Genomic DNA, 18143 nt, shown 5'->3' with positions numbered 1-18143 from the left:
AGACTGCTTCATCTTTTCCTGCCAGCGTCTGAGCAGAAACTACACGGGGCTCAGAGGACTCACTTCATCACCTCTCCTAGGAGACCAGTTACACTTTTCCCTTTGAGTCTCATCCTCCTGCTGCAGGTGGTGTTAAAAGGACCAAGGTTATTCTGCTGTGTCTGCTACCCAGATACCTTCATGTAATAATTTCAAAGGACTTTTTCTGTCCACAAATTATGTCTGTAGGTTCTGTTATCCAGGTCATGGTTAAACAAAGCTGCTTAAATCAATCCACTGGACTTTAAGAAAGTTTCTTGAAGACGCTTCGCCTCTCATCCAAGAGGCTACTTCAGTTCTGAAAAGCTTTAAACAGCTTTGTTTGTCCATAAATTAGTTTCTGGTCTTTTAAATTATGACCTTTATAACAAAACACTACCAAAAAGTATCAATGTTAATTGATAATATATGTTCTGATGTTTCTGGTTATATTTTGATTTGTCTTTTCATACGTTGCTTTGCACAACATAGTAATCATAAAAAGATGACAACATGACCATAAGTGGTTTTTCAAATTTTATTTTTTTAATTTCCTTACTCTTGAAGTAGCTCTACCTCTCAGCCTCCTCTTTCCACTGGTGATTGAGCCTTTGAAACACAGCAACAAGATGGATACAGTAGTTTCAACAGTACTGAGCAACATCAACACATCTAAAGTGGCAGTGGAAGGTGGAGAGGGGCACACGGACACAAATACTGTCACTGACCGATCGTCTCGTCATAAAAGGAAAAAGCAGATAAACTCGGAGCACTCGCACAACTGTTGCTGCTGCCTACATATACGGTAGTAGAGCTAAGGACTGTGATGCTATGGATAGGACTTATGTGTAAAAGAAGGTGTGGGAGGATGGTTGCGTGGTCCCTTTGCTGGCATCCTCTTGGGACAGGAATTGTCTACTCCTGTCTGAACATGTGAGTAATCAGGTCAACAACACGGTGGCTGTACCCAAACTCATTGTCATACCTGGTGAGAGAAAGAAAGATAGTTCAGATTTGGAATGAACAATTCCTTTTTCCTTTTCACTTTCACACAGATGTTGAAAACCAACCAGGAAATGAGTTTGACGAAGTTATCGTTCAGGGCGATGCCAGCACGAGCATCAAAGATGGAGGAGTGGGTGTCACTGATGAAGTCGGTGGACACCACCTGCGGAACACAAACCACACCCGTCAGATGTGCTGCAGTGTAACACGGTACTGCTGAAACCACAGTCCACACTAAATTCAAATGAAGGATTTCCATCCAAATGAATCCCAGTGGCTTCACAACATGAACAGCAAATACTCCAGCCCAGGGCTGTTTACGCCACCACCACCATTCCAACTACAGTAATCCTTTGCTTATTTGTGCTTCGATATGCACGGCTTCACTACATCGCAGATTTTTAGTAGGTAGTCACGTGATACCGTACGCGCATGCTATTGGCTGACAGCATCTGTGTCTGAGCTGCGTTCTGAGTCATGGAATGTGGTGCACTTCCGTGTATTAAAGAAAACAGTTTCTTTAATACAAAAGTGTCTATAAGAGTGTGGGAAAAGGTAATACAGATATAAGGTGGTCTGGGACGCATTAACTGAGAGTAATGAGGGATTGCTGTATCTTACACAGGAATCGCAGTGTATGTGATGAAAAGGGTAGGAGAAGTAACTTGGACCATTACCTGGTCCTCAGTGTAACCCAACACTCCCTTCAGCGGCCCTTCTGCAGCCTTCTTCACAGCAGTTTTAATGTCGTCATAAGATGCAGGCTTAGACAGACGGCAGGTCAGGTCCACGACTGACACATCAGCAACGGGCACCCTGAACGCCATGCCGGTCAGCTTACTAGAGAGAGAGAAAAAAACAACAGTTGTACAAAAAGCTTTTCGTACAAAGTGTTCAGTTGACTGTCACATTTAGTTGTCAGGCTGGTAATGAATGTGTTACCCATTGAGCTCAGGAATGACTTTCCCCACAGCCTTGGCAGCGCCAGTGGAGGCTGGAATAATGTTCTGGTGGGCGCCACGGCCATCGCGCCAGTTCTTGGCACTGGGGCCATCCACAGTCTTTTGGGTGGCTGTGTATGCATGGACTGTAGTCTAGAGAGAGGAGGAACACGTTACACACTCTTCTTAACTGACTAACAGAGGTTGAAGGCTAAAAAAAACAAAAACAATCATCATAGCAGTATTCAAAAGCTTCAGTGTTCTGTTTGGATTCTGATGATGCGCTTTAGATCCTGTGTAACTCACCATGAGAGCCTCCTCAATGCCATAGTTATCATGAATGACTTTGGCCAGAGGGGCCAAGCAGTTGGTGGTGCAAGAGGCGTTGCTGTGAAGAAAAAACCCCACACAAACAGATTCATTTCTGTTCACATCCATAAGCATGCTCTGGAATTGGTACATGTAAATCTAGAAACCAACTGTGAGACTAAGATGTGTTTTATCAATTACTCTCTGGACCAAAACTGTGTTACCTGACAACCTTCATAGTGGACGCGTCGTATTTGTCCTCATTAACTCCAATGACAAACATTGGGGCATCGGGGGAGGGCGCGGACACAACCACACGCTCAGCTCCAGCCTTCAGGTGAGCCTGATGAAAAAACAGAAGGACAAACCAGACAGTTATACCAGTGTGTGTGTGTGTGCACCCACAAAGGTTTGGCAACAAACATATGACTGGTGAGTGTGAGGGGACATACAGAGGCCTTCTCTATGGACAGGAAGACTCCAGTGGATTCCACAACATACTTGGCTTTAACTTTGCCCCAGGGGATATCTGATGGCTTCATACTGGACAAATAAAACAATTGGTCAAGAAAAATTTACATAACATAGGCAAAAGTACACATTGTTAGGAAGTTATAGAATATATGCTACGCTACATCTTGTACTTTCTCGTTTACTGCGTAGAGCCTCTTTTTGAGTGTCTCAAATGAACCTTTGCTAAAAGAGCAGGAATGTCTGACCACATGACGATGTTGGCCTTTCATCCTGATAAAAAATACTGAATAGACTAAAACAACAGCTGTCAGAACAGAGCAGTCGCTACACAGCTGAGGCCTGTAACACATGGATGAGCCCAGGAAGTCCCTAAAAAACGTGTGAATTTCATTCAGGTCTTGGGGAGATGTGCAGAGACCAGTGCCTGGTTACTGCATAGTAAATAAAACAAAGACCTGTCTAGATCCTAATGCTCAACATCAGCTTTGGACTAACCCCAAAACAATTAACACATACCACTGGAAGACAGAAATTTTCTGTCCATCGATGACCAGCTTGTCGCCTTCACAACAAACTTCACCATGGTGACGACCGTGGGTGGAGTCGTACTTGAACATGTAGACCTAAAAGGCAAGAGGATGATGATGATGATGACGCAGTGGTAATGACAAAGGTTTTTAAGGTACATGTAACTTTTATTTGAACATTATCTGCATCCACTATGGATTCTCTCACCACACGACTCTCAGACTTTTTGCGGTCAATACCAAATAATTGATAGCGTAATATTTTATGTGATTCTTTCACAATCCAGAGTCCTAATGTTGAACGCCTGTTTTTCCCCCCAATGTTTAAAACATTGACTTCACAAAGATCACATTGCAAATGCACCACTGAAATTTAAACAACTAATTTTCCTCACCATGTACTCCACGTCAATGAAGGGGTCATTGATGGCCACCACCTTGATGCCTTTCTGAAGGCAAGCCCTCAAGACCAGACGGCCGATACGACCGAAGCTGTGAGGAGGGAGACGGAGATTAATCGGGTTTATTTTGTGCTAAACGGTAAACTTTCTCAGAATGTCAAACTACTCGAGGAGCCACACACAAATGTTTAACCAAGTCCCAAACTGCAACACCATGGCATAATAGAACTTTCTGCAGTTTTCCACCATAAAGAAATTGCAGGAAAAAACTCACCCATTGATTCCAACAGTGAGGTTTTCCATGGTTGCTGTTAGGTTGGGGTTGTATCTGTTGACAGAGGAAAAACAATCATCAGATGAAAGTAACAGACAACCAATCAGTAAAAGAGCACAACAAAATGTGACAAAATGCCTTCCGTTTAAAGGACATTCAAGATCACCACACCAGGAGTACAATCCCCAACTCAAATGCATGTAACTGGACACGGACGCAGAGTGAGGTGGCTTTAAACCAGTTACCTTAACCACTGACAACAACCTGTGTGTGTGTGTGTGTGTGTGTGTGTTTGTGTGTCAATCTAATGTCAATCTGCACACTGTGCTGTGGTCGCCTCACAGCACAGTGTGCAGGAGGGGCGACACATCAGCACCCATAGGGGGAAAGGAAAACCTAAGTGTGTGCTGTGGCTGAAGCCAGAAGAACAGGTTGTAACTGTGGGTGTGACTGTTTGTTGTTGGTGAAACAAGTATGGAGTACGGAGACGTCGGCATGCATGAACAGGTTTAGTCATCAGAGTCGTGTGACAGGGAGAGACTTGTCTGCTGACTGAACAGACATCTGGCTTTAGTTCAACTATGTATCCTCCCTTTAAACTCTACTGTTCTGCTTCCACCTCTCCACGCTTCCTCTTTACCCTCCTCCCACTCTCCCAGCCCATATCTTTTTCTAGGAAATGACCTTCTCCATCTTCTCACTAGCTCCGCCTCTTCCTCTCCGTTGCTGTCCTTGTCCGTCTATGCACTTTGATGTCAAGAGTCGTTCATCTATACAGTCATGTGAACCCTGCTAGTGGCTCAGGAAAATAACTGCATTTATGTTTTCTTACGTGTGAATTACTGTGTATTCAGGACTCTGGAATATACTTTGACTTTTTCTACACGTTTTGAACCCTGCCGTTTAAACAATGATGCTGCCTCCAGGGGGCGCTCCAGCAGGAAGTACAAGATTGAGAAGGACAGGTGGAAGAGAGAACATGCTACCCTAGTTTGATTGTTCAAAAAACAGACATTTAGCACATCATGCACAACCCTTATGATGGAAACATGTGAAAAAACTCACATGATGCAGCTTTTAAGTTAAAGACAACTGATCTGGATGTCAAAGTAAGAAATAGAGCTACTGGACGTTAGCTTGGTATCAATGAAGGGACTATCAATGAAGTCTCTCAGAGGTTATTAAACTTCAGGCTGTACCACATCCCCAGTCAAACGGCTCAGTAGCACTCACCAGGATGCTGGTCAGACCTGCAGCTAATGTGTGTCTGCTATGACAGGCACAGGTAACACAAGAAGAGGCAATGTGATGGCCTTGAAACTCATTGGTTGTCTAAGACTACAGTAATCCCCTGATCTGAGTGTGCGTGTGTGTGTGTGTGTTTATGAGCTTATACATGCAAATCAGTAGGGCGCATTTATGACGGGAAGAACATATGAACCGGTCTAAACGAACAACCAGATGAGGATGAATGAAGCCATGACTCCATCTATCGCACACTCTAACAGGACGATAAGTCGATCAACTTGGATCCATTTTCACATGGAACTCATTCACTAGTCATTGTGCTCTGTTCACTTGCAGCAGTGACTTTGATGCAGTGGAAATAAATGTTTGTCTTTCCTCTCATGGCTGCAATCACACTTGTCCAGTCGCCTGAAGGTATCGAGGCTGTGACCCCTCCACCTGTGAGTGTTCATGGTGTACACACAGGACAATGTGGTCATTGACTTAGAAGGTAGAGCTCTGCTGCTTGTCTCCAAAACAAGGTTACTAAAGGTGAAGGAGTTATAGACAGAACAGGGGTGTGAATGAAGTATCACCATGGTGATCTTGTGTGTCTGCCTTCAGTTTATACTTGGTTCTCACCGTTACCCATTGTGCACGCGCACACACACACACACACACACACACACACACACACACACACACCTCCTTCCTCTCCTCTGATCTCTCCTTCCTGTTGCCAAGTAGCATTCTTCCTCTAATTCTCTCACTAAACAGAATTGTAGTCCTTGAACTTCCAAAGAAAAGTGGCTGCTCAATTGACAAACAATGGGTGGGCTGTGGAGCCACATGAGGGCTTTGGTGGGTGGGACACAAACCGGCGAGGTGACATTAACTGAGGGATTTAAAAGTTTAATAACTTCGATGTGTGCAGAAAGTATTTTATATAAGTTGTAGCTGTGAAAATTTGAGTATGACTTCAGGATGTATTGAAAACCTGTATACGAGCCAGGTGGATATGTGTATGTCTACCTGTATGCAAGTATTTAACATACTGTGGCCTAGCAACTCTGTGGGGCATTGGTCAATGGCAGACAGAGACTTAATTTTCTTAACAGAAAACAAATACGAGATTCAAACCCATGTTTGAGCTATAGTTTCTGCCTTAGTGTCTTCCAAGACAGATTTAGCATCAAACACTCAACACCTTCACAGTCAGCAACTCTATCAATGTTTTAGGACAATCCTGCCACCAGACGACAGACCAGTACGCTCTGGTTTTGGTATCGGGGAGGCCGAAAGGTAGCCAGATAACCGTAATAAGATTCCTTCATTGGATTGAAGCGTTACCAGCACACATATTTTTCCAATCCTCCCATCTCCTTTACCACCAGCCTTAGATTACTGCCCCCTGAGAATCACACGACAAGGGAGGTGCAACCAAATCCTTCTCCGATTGGTTCAAATAAAGGAACAACCAGCCAGACAGAAGCTTGAACAGTTTCATCCTCATTAATGAGGAACTGCAAGCAGCTACTCACTTATCCAACCCCCCATCATGTCTATGTTTCCACCACTTAGCCATCCATCCCGACTTCTTTCCTCTGGTTCACTCACTTTTTTTCATCCACCAGACCTCTTCTACCTCAACCTACCATCATTCTTCCCTCAGTGTATCCAGAGCTTTCTCACCCCAGCTTTTCTCCCCTCCCCTTGCTTCCCTCGACCTAAACTACTGATTAAAATTCAACCCCCTCCATCCTTCGATTTGTCTGTCCTCGCAACTCTTTGTCTACCCACTCTCATTTAACACAGGCCAACCCTCCCTCTGTGCCGCGACCCATTTTCCTTGCATGGGATAGGGCAAGAACAGGACTGCCTGAGCATCATAGAGACCACTGTGTGGAAAATAACCCACAACCAGTTAACCAGAGAGACTGTTGACAAAACCTCTGATAGGACACTGCTGGTAAAACAAACACCTCACCACATAAACACATTTTTCCTCTCTATGACACCAAGAACATTTTGACAATGAAGACTTAGTTTGGAGGAACACAGATTAACTACTGCACAGTATTATAGCTCTCTTATGGACATATAGTTACATAATTGGTTCCAAATGACTTCTTTTCCCATATGCACACCTTCTATTCATATTATATTCAGGTCTTAATTTAACTTACGGTCAGTCATTGAGTTTTTTTATTCTCCAACATATCCTGTCCCTGCACCTCCTGCTCACTCCTCCTGCCCTTCCCCTTTTCACTCACCCCTTCTCCCTCCTCTCCTTAGTATTTTTCCAGTGCAGCTGGCAGGCAGCCTAACCAATTACATAATCTTTTCTCTTCTGGCCCGCCTCTCCGATCCAAATAAATTAAATAGTTTCGAGTCCAAACAAAAAATACCATTCATACAGCCTCACACCAGTTAAATATAATCAAACATTTTGTGCTAACTACAAAATTTCTTTTACTCAGCTTTTATTTAGCTGTATGCAGGCATTTCATTGTGTCATGATGGGAGCAATGTCACTTTGCTGCAGTGAACTAGTCAGTTAAACGTTCGTCGAAATTGCATCACCTGTTAGACACATGCAAAACCACAAAGTGTAACTGCATGCAGACAATCTCAATAGGGAGAGACGGAAAAGAGGTTCACTTCCCATTATAGCTTTCCATTGTGCTTCAGCATTGCATTAGTACGAACACCAACAACCCATCATGAATTAATAAATGGTGTGCTGTAACTGCAGATGACTCCGTGGGAGAGGCATGTGACTTCTCTGCGGGAGATATAATGAAACACACACACACACACACTACGGCTGTGTGTTTGTGTGTGTGCTTATGTCAGCACACATGAAGCATATCTTCCTTTCCTCCCTCAAGTTACAGAGCAGTACTCAGGTGTCATGCTGTGTTTGCAACTTTTCTCAAATCCTACATCTGCACCATAATTGACCTTATTTCTGTAAAACATGTCCTTCTTTTGACATTCACATCTAAGAAAAAAACAAAACTACTTTTTTTAAAGCAGGGACCCCTGATGCTGCAGTGATGTGTCCTACCGCGTGGCGTAGTTCTTTGGGTGCAGAGTGCTGAGTCACTCTGGTGTTCCCTGTCTCAGATACATCCTGGACATGATGGCCCTTTATAATAGGTTAGGGACAATACAACTAGTCCTTAGCAGACTACGCAAACAAAATCTGTTCACTGAAGTTCAAATGGCTGAGGGCTGTGAGTTAATTAGTCTAATGACCGACTTAGTAGCAATGATTGTTAACCAACTACGTGACGTAGAAAACTAAACTGCTGATTTTGAACCAGGTAGTGTAATCTGAAACGTGTAGAGGGAAGAGTAAAATAATCTTATCATGACCAACATGAGTAACAGACACAAGTCCAATATAACTATTTTCAATTCATGGAGCAAATACAAGAATGCAGTCCACATCCATTCCTGGTGTCACAGAAAACCCATGATCCCTCATTCTCTAATGGCTCGGTGTCCTTTTTAGGTTGGAATAACAGTCATGGGTGTTCTCTAGCTGAACTCATTATTTCAATCCCTCGCTTAACAAAGCGACATGATGTTTACAGTCTCACTCATATTTATTGTTCAAGATGTTTTACATATCATCATGGCAAGCAAAATCTCAGACAGCTAAATTAATTGTGGGCTACATGAAAAGCATGTAACTGCTGTGCATCAAGCAATGACTTCCTGTTCCTGTGTGTAGTAAAAAGGGAAAATGTATGGTTCTGATTGCCTTTCACTGTACAGTATATTTAGCATTTAGGTATTGTGAATGCTTTGATCACAGAAATCAATCCCGAATTTGGTTATAATCACCGGAATTAAAAATACTGAAACTATTATCTGCTAATGCATATCATTTTTTCTTCCACAATTATGACTGTAGTGGCTAATGTTCAGCAACGCAACTCTTTTGAAAGACGAACATGAAGTCCAGCATCTTTAAGGTATCAGATGGGCCGGCTGTGACCTTCATCAGCTGTGTGATGACCTTGACCTGAGAAACAACCTGTACATGCATCTGCAAGAGCATAGTAATGCAACAACACAACTGTAATTTGATTTTTGCATTGATTGTGTGGCTTTTTTTAAAAATCATTTTGTCGTGGCTCTACTTATGCAACGTATGTCTGGTGACGTAATTCGAGCTGGAGATGAAAAACCACGTCATCGGGTCTTTTTGGTCTGGAGTCAAACTGCGACATAATCATGCGACTCGACACGACGCGGCCTGTGTCCTTCAAAAGCATCCTGAGGAGACTTCAGGACTGATATTCAGTCATTCGTGTCTTGCGTCAGTGAACCGCTGCTTCCTCCATTCATCCGTTACATTAAATTGCGTAACAGCCAGACTTCATCACGAGCAGCAGGTCGGGCACGTAGCCTCCCCTCCGCCCACGTCTCATCCATCCCTCCACTTCCACGCGTTCATTTCACACGTAAAACACCTTTAGCAGTCAGGTTTGACAGCAAATCCACTTGAACACTGATAGGTTACGAGGATTTCCCTCGGATAGTCGCGTTTACGCAGTTTTGCGCTAGTTTACGTAAGAGACGCTAATCCACTTCCGCAATGATGCAGCAGTCGGGTCGACAATGTCAGGACGCGCGCCCCGCCCCGCAGCCCCGCGCTGATGTGTCACGTGACGGCTAATGCCGCGCTTTATAGGGCGAGTTTTACCGACAAAACGCTGCAAATCCGCGACGTTACAGGCCTTCGTTTTGGTAGATTTCACTGTGAACATTTCCACGCACGTAGAGAAGCGACTCGATCGAGATGCGTTACACAACGTCCAGCCTCCTTCCTGAAGGCCATCCTCCCCGCCCATCCTCCACGATCCCTTTTTACAGCGCGGATCCTGCACCGATCACATCCGTCATCTGACGGTTCACTCTGTTCTAGCTCCTAACCTACAGCATGTGTCCTCATGGACTTGTGCCACTTTACGCAAATACACGACCGATTCGAAATAAATCAGGAAATTCACCTCTGAGACTGCAAAGTAGTCCCGGTTTCAGCAAGTCGTTGATGGTTTTAAGAAATGAACGACTCACAAAAAATCTGCTTCAAGGTCGTCCATGGAGCAGGATTATATTTTTAAGAACTTGGTTAGCTAGCAAACACGGCTGATTTAATTAATCGAAGGATGTCTTTGTCGTTGGATTAAACTGAATTGAGGTGCAAAAGTGAATATTATGAAATAATTCAAATGTTCTTAACTTAAATAAATTTCTCTTATTGATTAAATGTCGTTACCGGGGCCCCCTGCACGCTAAGTCAATCTGAAGCTTACCTCTCGGCCGACGCTTCTTCAGTCTGTGTGCGAGGCGAACAGGGTCGCCTTCCGCTTTTATACAGGACACGTGCCTTCACCGGTTGTCATGGAGACGTGACGTCACGGCATCCTCCGCCGCCTGCAGGAATCCATTCAGAGCGAGGAACTAGTCACGGTCTCACTGCGGATGTCGTTGTAGGTAGAGGAGTAGAAACGTGTTTGAGTCCGTCACAGTTCAAACTCACTAGTCACATGCATGAGATGTCGTTTCATTAGAAATAACAGATGGACAACACGTGTTGTCATCCGTATCAGGCACAGATGATCAGGCTTTACAACGGACGACACGACACCTCTCTGCTGCATAATGCTTCATAACTCCACTGCTCCATGCGCATTAATTTATAACCGACCGCAGGCTGGAGTGACTATGGATTCAGTGTGTTTATAATCTATTTATGTATTCTGTATGAGTGTGTGTGAAAATGCAACAACATTATGTAAGAGGCCGTGAGGCGAACGTGCAGGTCTGTACACAGAAACACGCTGTTCCCTTGCTAGATGTCACGATGAATTAAATGGTGAAATCCTCTCGTCTCCTCCTCTCTAAAGTCACAGCAGCGTGGGGGGGCTACGTGAGAGAGTGTGTGTACATAGGGTGTGATGGGAAATCCCTGTAGTGCAACATGTCAGGAACACAGTGCACCCTTACTGCATTGTGAATCTATCAATCTATCTAGCAGGTTGCAGTTTCCTCAGCGAGTTTTTCACCCTCTACACAATGTACTTCAAGCATGACTCGGATACACGCCACATACAGAAGTACTCTGATGACACTGCAACTGTGGCATGTATCCGGGAGGGTGATGAGGGGGAGTACAGGGTGTTGGTGGCTGATCTATCTATCTATCTATCTATCTATCTATCTATCTATCTATCTATCTATCTATCTATCTATCTATCTATCTATCTATCTATCTATCTATCTATCTATCTATCTATCTATCTATCTATCTATCTATCTATCTATCTATCTATCTATCTATCTATCCACGCATCCATCCATCCGTCCATTAATCCATCCATCCATCCATCCATCCATCCATCCATCCATCCATCCATCCATCCATCTATCTCCCCACCTATATATTTGAATAAGCTCACTTAAAAAAGTCTCACGCTGTCACCAACTCTGCCCACCACCTGTCAATCAAGCGCCCAACCAATCACGGCGCATCTGCCAGAAGGAATCACGTGAACAACATGGCTTCAGGCATCTGCTATGTTGGAAGAAATAAGTATACATGGACTTCCCAGTTAACATAATTTTAGAATGTTATAACTATTCCAACAATTTTCATGTTTTTGAGCAGAAGGTCCAAACAGCAGGAACGACACAGAAAAACTACAACGAATTCTGAGTGAAACTCCGACTGAAAGACAGGAAAGGATTGCGTCACGAAAAGAAAAGTACTACTTAGCCAGAGCCAATGAATGCCAAGCACAAAGGAAAATTGCCAAGAAAAAGAAAGGTGGGGTATTCAAAAAGTATGCTATACATTCAGTGGTTTAAAGCCTATCAACCAAAGGTGTCTGTCATTAGTTATCAAATAAATAAATACATGAATTAATGCTGCTCCCAGTCATTATTTACTATCTGTCTTGCTCCATAGAACAAGGTAGCTATTTATTCTTTTCTTATGTTAGGTATGAAGTCTGATATTATTGTTTTATAGTAGAATTTCCATGGGTTCCCGCTAGTCTATCTATAATTAAAGGAACAAGGTAATGTCATGTCATTATCTAGACTACACTTGAACTATAGAATATAGAACTATAGAACTATAGCGCCATCTACTGGATGAGCATCTCTGTACTACAAGGTCATCCGTCATCAATAAACTAATTTGTACTGTATGGAGAAGTGTTAACATTACTTTTATGGTTATTGGAAAACCAACCCATTTAACATTACTATTTCAGCGGACTGTTTGTTTAGAAGGCATCAGCTGTAGCAATGAACAGTAAACCTGAGATGAGGCAGATTTCACTGAAATGGATCGAGTCTCTACTGTAGCGACAAAGAGCTCTGTACAAGTTTGGGAAGGTGAAGGAAGGAAGTTTGGAGCTGTAAATGTTGGACTGAATAAATTGTCTCACCCTTTGAAGAGACATTTCCTGTCAGAGCAATTATATACTGTATTGTTCTACTTTAAGTGAAAAGTATTCACAGGAGGTTGAACTTCAGAAGGGTTCTTTATTTTAACACCACAACATTTCCACTTGCTCTGTGACATCAGAGTACAATGTCACAGAGGAGTGATCCTGTGATGAACTGGGACTTGTTCAGAGTGTACCCCGCCTCTCGCCCGCTGTCAGCTGCCATATGCACAAGAAGATGAATGAATGAATGAATGCGTGGATGAATGAATGAATGAAGTGATCCTGTTTGAGATCCGGTTTATTAAAAGTTACCCAGTTTTTCTTTGGGCAGCAGGGGGCGTACTAGCTCTTATAATAACACTGTAATACTCTAAAGACAACCGATGCAACTTTAACATGATATGTAGTTAAAAAATAACAAGGATGGATATAAAGATGTATAAATAACAAACCAATGTTTTATGAATATATGAAATCAATAATGTGTCAAGACAATAAATATGTTCACTTTACTAAATTTCTGATGAGACGTCAACGCTGATCTCTACAATAAGAGGCTGATTCATTCCACTGGTTGAGCTCTTTTTTATCCCGTCTTTCTACCTACCTATATTAATTCACAAGAGGACATAAAAATTCTTTCCATTACGTTTTTCTCCACACCTCAGCGGAAAGAGCCAGTGCAGCAGAACAAACTATTTATTGATATTTAAAATGTTTTACATAAACTGTCAGATGAAATTATCCACTAGCTTAATGGCAAATCTTTGAATCTCCTACCGCTTCTTAACAGGAGCTTCAGCTTTGAGGAGCAGAGTGTGGAGGTAAATGTGAACATAGGAGCACTCAGGTTTTCTCACAGAACATTGAAAAAACAAACCATTTGTCATTACAATCCAAATTTATTATTAATAATTTCCACATGTTCCCCTCATGTCAGTGTGTTAATAGCTGTAGAATTGTTCCCATTTTTCACGTTTGCATTAGTCTATACACCTTTCATTAAGCTATATCTTGTATAGTGTTTCTTCACATTCTCAACCCACTGGAAGTGATTTAAGGCAACTCTAATGCTGCAAGCTTGAACAGTTCAACACGCTGAGCCCATGGTACCATTAAAACAACCTCCTGACCCCCTCAGGCAGAAAGCTGGCCCTCTCTGATAATATTTTCATAGACCGTGAATTATAAGTGTTTAAAGGGGCACTAATCGTAGAGTTACACTCATGCCAAGAGCTGCTTAGCATCAGTAAACCACAAAGTCTGGATAGAGGGCCTGGTGGGCTAGGTTTTAGACAAAGTTAAAACATCCATTATAACAATTATATTTTATAGTGTATTTGCCTTTTAATAAAGTATACAGTGGAAAATAAAAGAAATGATGTGGAGGACAGGGGATAAGAAACAGAAAAGCCAACCCTTAGTCAGATTTAAACCGTTGACACTACTTACTCGTAGCATGTGCATGGGTGGCAGTATTTCCGGAGGTTTACAAACTTTCTGGCATACTCAGAAAATGTGGAAGGCAATTGTTTGAAAGTACGAGCACTGGCTCGAGTGTTCCTCCTGAATGAAGTAGCTGGGAAAAGTCCTGACACCTGTTCAAGATATTTTTGTGCAAGAAATATCTTTATAGTTCACCATTCTGAATGGCAGGTATGGATAATGGAAAGGTGTCTTTGTTGTAACTGGAGGCAAACATCAGTAGTAGTGACAAAGCTGAACTGTGAGTTTACCACTGACAAAATATAATGGCAACAATGACATGCTGTCATATTAAGTGTCTCTGAGGGATCAACCCACAAATGTAAAGACTGTCTGAAAAGACGACCTCAGCTTGGATTACAAAGCAAACTGCATGTTGGATTCAAAAGAACTAGAAGGATACTTGTGTTTCAAGAAAATGAAGATTAAAAAAGATTATTAAGGATACAGAACTGAAAAATATAATAATAATAATAATAATAATAATAATTATTATTATTATTATTATTATTAATAATAATAATAATAATAAATTGTTATTTATTGTTGCAATGATGATCCCAGGATACATCACTGAAGATGAGTCCCAGTGCATTCATAAGATGTACAGTATTTTACATTATTCATTTATTATTTGTTTGTTTGTTTATGACTGAATGACTGAATGAATGAATGACTGACTGACTGACTGACTGACTGACTGACTGACTGACTGACTGACTGAATGAATTAATGAATGAATGAATGAATGGTAATTTTGTGAGCCCCCCCCCACTCTGTCTGTGATTGGTGCTACTATGACATTCCTCCTGTAGCCTCTCACTCAGAGAACTTGGTCTATGTTCTAAACATCATCATGTCCATCAGACGCGGAGGAACACGACTTGTGACCATAGTAGGAATTGATTGTTGGAGGTATGCACTTTCAAAGTCCTCTGGTTTAATTTACCACATTATCTGTTATTATAAAGACATTCATAAAGTTCAATAATATCTTTAAAGTAAAAATTAATTCCATGCAGTTCTTGTGTTTGATTTTCAGCATTAACACACACTGAGATTAGAGGCAGATCCATCAACACCTCCATTCCTCCTCTGTCTCCTACGTACCTGTCTCTCTCTGCTCTACATATCTCCTCCGCTTCCTCTTTCATTCCTCTGTGTTTTCTTTGGCTTGGCACAGAGGGACTGGAAGTGTCACCTCATCACCGTAGAGTTTTGTTTCCCTTAGAGACTAGAGGAGGATGTCTGTTAATAAGATCTGAAATCCTCACGCTAGAATTGGCAGCTTCCTACAAACAGAGTTGGCTGTTGACGATAGACCGCCTGCAACAACTCCACCGTCCGTCTCAACGCTGTGAAACTGTGCCAGCTTTACAGCTTTCCTCACTTTGGTCATATTTTACAGTGGAGACAAATAAGGTGTTTTGCGATATTAAACTGCCCTCACATCCCACCGACCTGTCACCATCATTCATCTACCATTCAGGTAGTCTGATTATCTGTTGTACATATCCTACAGCAGCCCTGCTCTTCACTGTCAAAACCTCCACATGAATGCTTGAGGCGTAAGAGCCGGTCGTACTTTCACGTTTATGACCAAATGATTCTTGTTCTGTCAGAACGAGACACTGGGTTACGTTACGGTGACCTGAGATTAATGGTGTTTGTTAGCTGCCATTTATGTTACACCTGTTCACAGCTTTTGGACATGTGAGAAACGTATGTGATAACCTCTGCTCAGAGAGCCAGCTGTGTGATGATCTGAGAATGAAAAGTATCAGGGCGAGCTACACAAACAACTGAGCTTATCAGAGCTCTCTATACAACTACACAGACATCCAAGTGTACTGGGGGAGTTGCTTTGTGGTTAACGCAGCCGTCAGGTTTTGTCAGGAAGGTGCGTGTGATTAAAAAAACAAACAGTGTCTCCTCATTTGCTTTTATTCTTGACATGTCTGCTGTCAGCAGGGCTGTATTGAGAGCGAAGTTGAATCACTTTTAATCGCTTTTTCCTCATCATTTGTTTGAAATATTGAAGAGGCTGAACGATGACCCATATCGTCCCATATTGACCCATGACATTTTCCCACATCGATCATATCTGTCTTTCATTTTTTTTCTGCTTCTATTTGATCAATTTTCTATTAGCATTATTATTTTGTCATATTTTCACAGTTCATTATAATTTAGACAGATTTGAATAAGTCATGGGGATCATTAGTATTAAATTGTGGCATTAAAGCTCATCACACAGCTTCCATGTCTTTGCAGAGGCAAAATGCATCTCTGTGTCTGGTCATATTAATGTAACAAGGTGATGTGAATACACAGTTTTCTGTTTTGTGTGAGTGTGTGTGTGTGTGTGTGTGTGTGTGTGTGTGTGTGTGTGTGTGTGTGTGTGTGTGTGTGTGTGTGTGTAGACATGGTGAGGTTAGGACAACATTCTTGAGAGTACAGCGTGTCTCTTCTCTTTTGCTCACCTTCTGTCAAAAGCATCAGGTGTGGGGGTGGGGGGTCTCGGGGGGGATGAGCAAGCCTTCTTGGAGGAATAGAGCAGGATAGAGACAAGAGCAGTGAGCGAGTCAGAGAACAGGCAGAGCTGGGACAACTCTTACCAGAATACATAATGACTCTGCTCCTGCATAACAGCTAATTTTAGCCTGAAAGTAACCAGCAGCTCACACATCCAGTAAACCAACCCAACTGATGTGGATTTTGCAATAGTCTTATGACCAAAACGAACAGAGCACAAACGAGAAAGCCCTCAGGGAGCATTTACCTCCACCAAGGCCAAAACAGTGAAGATATATGTGCCATCAGAAGGACTGTCCTTGGGGTTCCCACAATGTTAAAGACAATGGAAAAATATATAGGTGAAATAAAAACTTCTTTTTACGGATTTAATGCACTGCTTCCGTCTTTGGGTCAATGATCACTTTTCCACACAGTATCATGGTAGTCAAAAATAGTTTAAAAAAAAATTTTTTTAAAAAGAAAACAAAAAAGGAAAAGCAGTTTAAAACATGCATATGTAAATAACACGTTATTACTACTATACCATTTACAGTCCCGTACAAGGTGAGGCACACAAAACACAGATAATCCTTCCAGAAAATTAACGTATTAATTCACTATATATTTTTTTATTTTTTTGTGTTCTTTTCTTTTGTTCAAATGCTGCATGCAATAACATTATACGTATGAAAACAAGGAAAATGCATCACTTTAGTTTTCCACACAGGAAACCACTTATATGAGCTTAAAATGTAAAATAAATATAAGAAGTAGATTTAAAAAAAGGATTTATAACACAAATGATATGTTACCAACCATAGAGAAGTGGGGGGGTTGTGTCAGATTGTTGTCATCTAGACACTAATGGTCTGCTTGTGTTGTAACAATGACTTGACAATGATTTTGGTTGTGTAACGAAAGGAAAATGCACAACTGTCATCCTTTTGGAGAAAGACACACCTTAGTGTGATTAAAAATTTCTTAATGTGCTCAGTAGACAATAACAAAGCTCACATGAACACATAATAAAGCACAGCAGAATGTTTAAACAGCTGCTAAGTCAAGTTCTTCTTAAGTCAGCAGCTCATGTCTTCTTTCCTCCTGCGCTTAGTTGCACATTTAGTCTGTCTCCTTCCTGTTTCCTTCCACTATATCTTTGACTTTTTCTTTCAGTATCAGGATCTACATGACACCTGCAGTGTTAACACTTCCACTTTACTCATCCTCCTCTCTCGTCTCATCCCGTCTTCATGTATCATCACCCGGTCCTGCGTGTGACCCTTCTCCTCTGTTTCACTCCTCATCCCCCTCATGCTGCACACATCGGCCATCTGCTGGCCACCCAAGAAACACAGTCAAGCGCTTTCTCTCTTTTCAAGTTACTTAGTAGTTTTTATCTCTATTGCTTTTCCCTCATTCTAATTTTTCTTCCTCTCTTTCACTTAACTTGGATTATTTATTATTAGGGTTCCCTAACTGTTAGCCTC

General features: G+C 41.9%; 1 protein-coding gene across 1 annotated transcript; it reads right to left on the bottom strand.

The window, feature by feature from the left end:
* Positions 1–542: 542 nt before the first annotated feature.
* gapdhs (glyceraldehyde-3-phosphate dehydrogenase, spermatogenic) lies at positions 543–10595 on the bottom strand. The gene is made up of 11 exons (XM_068322826.1): positions 10510–10595; positions 3950–4003; positions 3670–3766; positions 3264–3370; positions 2726–2816; positions 2498–2616; positions 2271–2352; positions 1966–2117; positions 1701–1863; positions 1089–1186; positions 543–1003 (listed from the first exon to the last, which is right to left on the bottom strand). The coding sequence occupies exons 2-11, from the start codon at positions 3976–3978 to the stop codon at positions 934–936; spliced, it is 1008 nt and encodes a 335-aa protein (XP_068178927.1). The 5' UTR covers positions 3979–4003; positions 10510–10595; the 3' UTR covers positions 543–933.
* Positions 10596–18143: the final 7548 nt, after the last annotated feature.

This window comes from Antennarius striatus, chromosome 9 (genome assembly GCF_040054535.1).
Source record: "Antennarius striatus isolate MH-2024 chromosome 9, ASM4005453v1, whole genome shotgun sequence".
Classification (NCBI taxonomy): domain Eukaryota; kingdom Metazoa; phylum Chordata; class Actinopteri; order Lophiiformes; family Antennariidae; genus Antennarius; species Antennarius striatus.
This window is presented reverse-complemented; position numbering and strand designations above follow the sequence as displayed.

What these genes read in the sequence shown, in the direction of transcription:
- gapdhs (XM_068322826.1), bottom strand. Translation starts at nt 3,978, where the DNA reads ATGGAAAACCTCACTGTTGGAATCAATGG. An exon ending in GCATTGAGGAGGCTCTCATG is followed by an intron (nt 2,118 to 2,270) that starts GTGAGTTACACA and finishes TCCTCTCTCTAG; the next exon opens with ACTACAGTCCATGCATACAC. An exon ending in TTCGTCAAACTCATTTCCTG is followed by an intron (nt 1,004 to 1,088) that starts GTTGGTTTTCAA and finishes TTCTCTCACCAG; the next exon opens with GTATGACAATGAGTTTGGGT.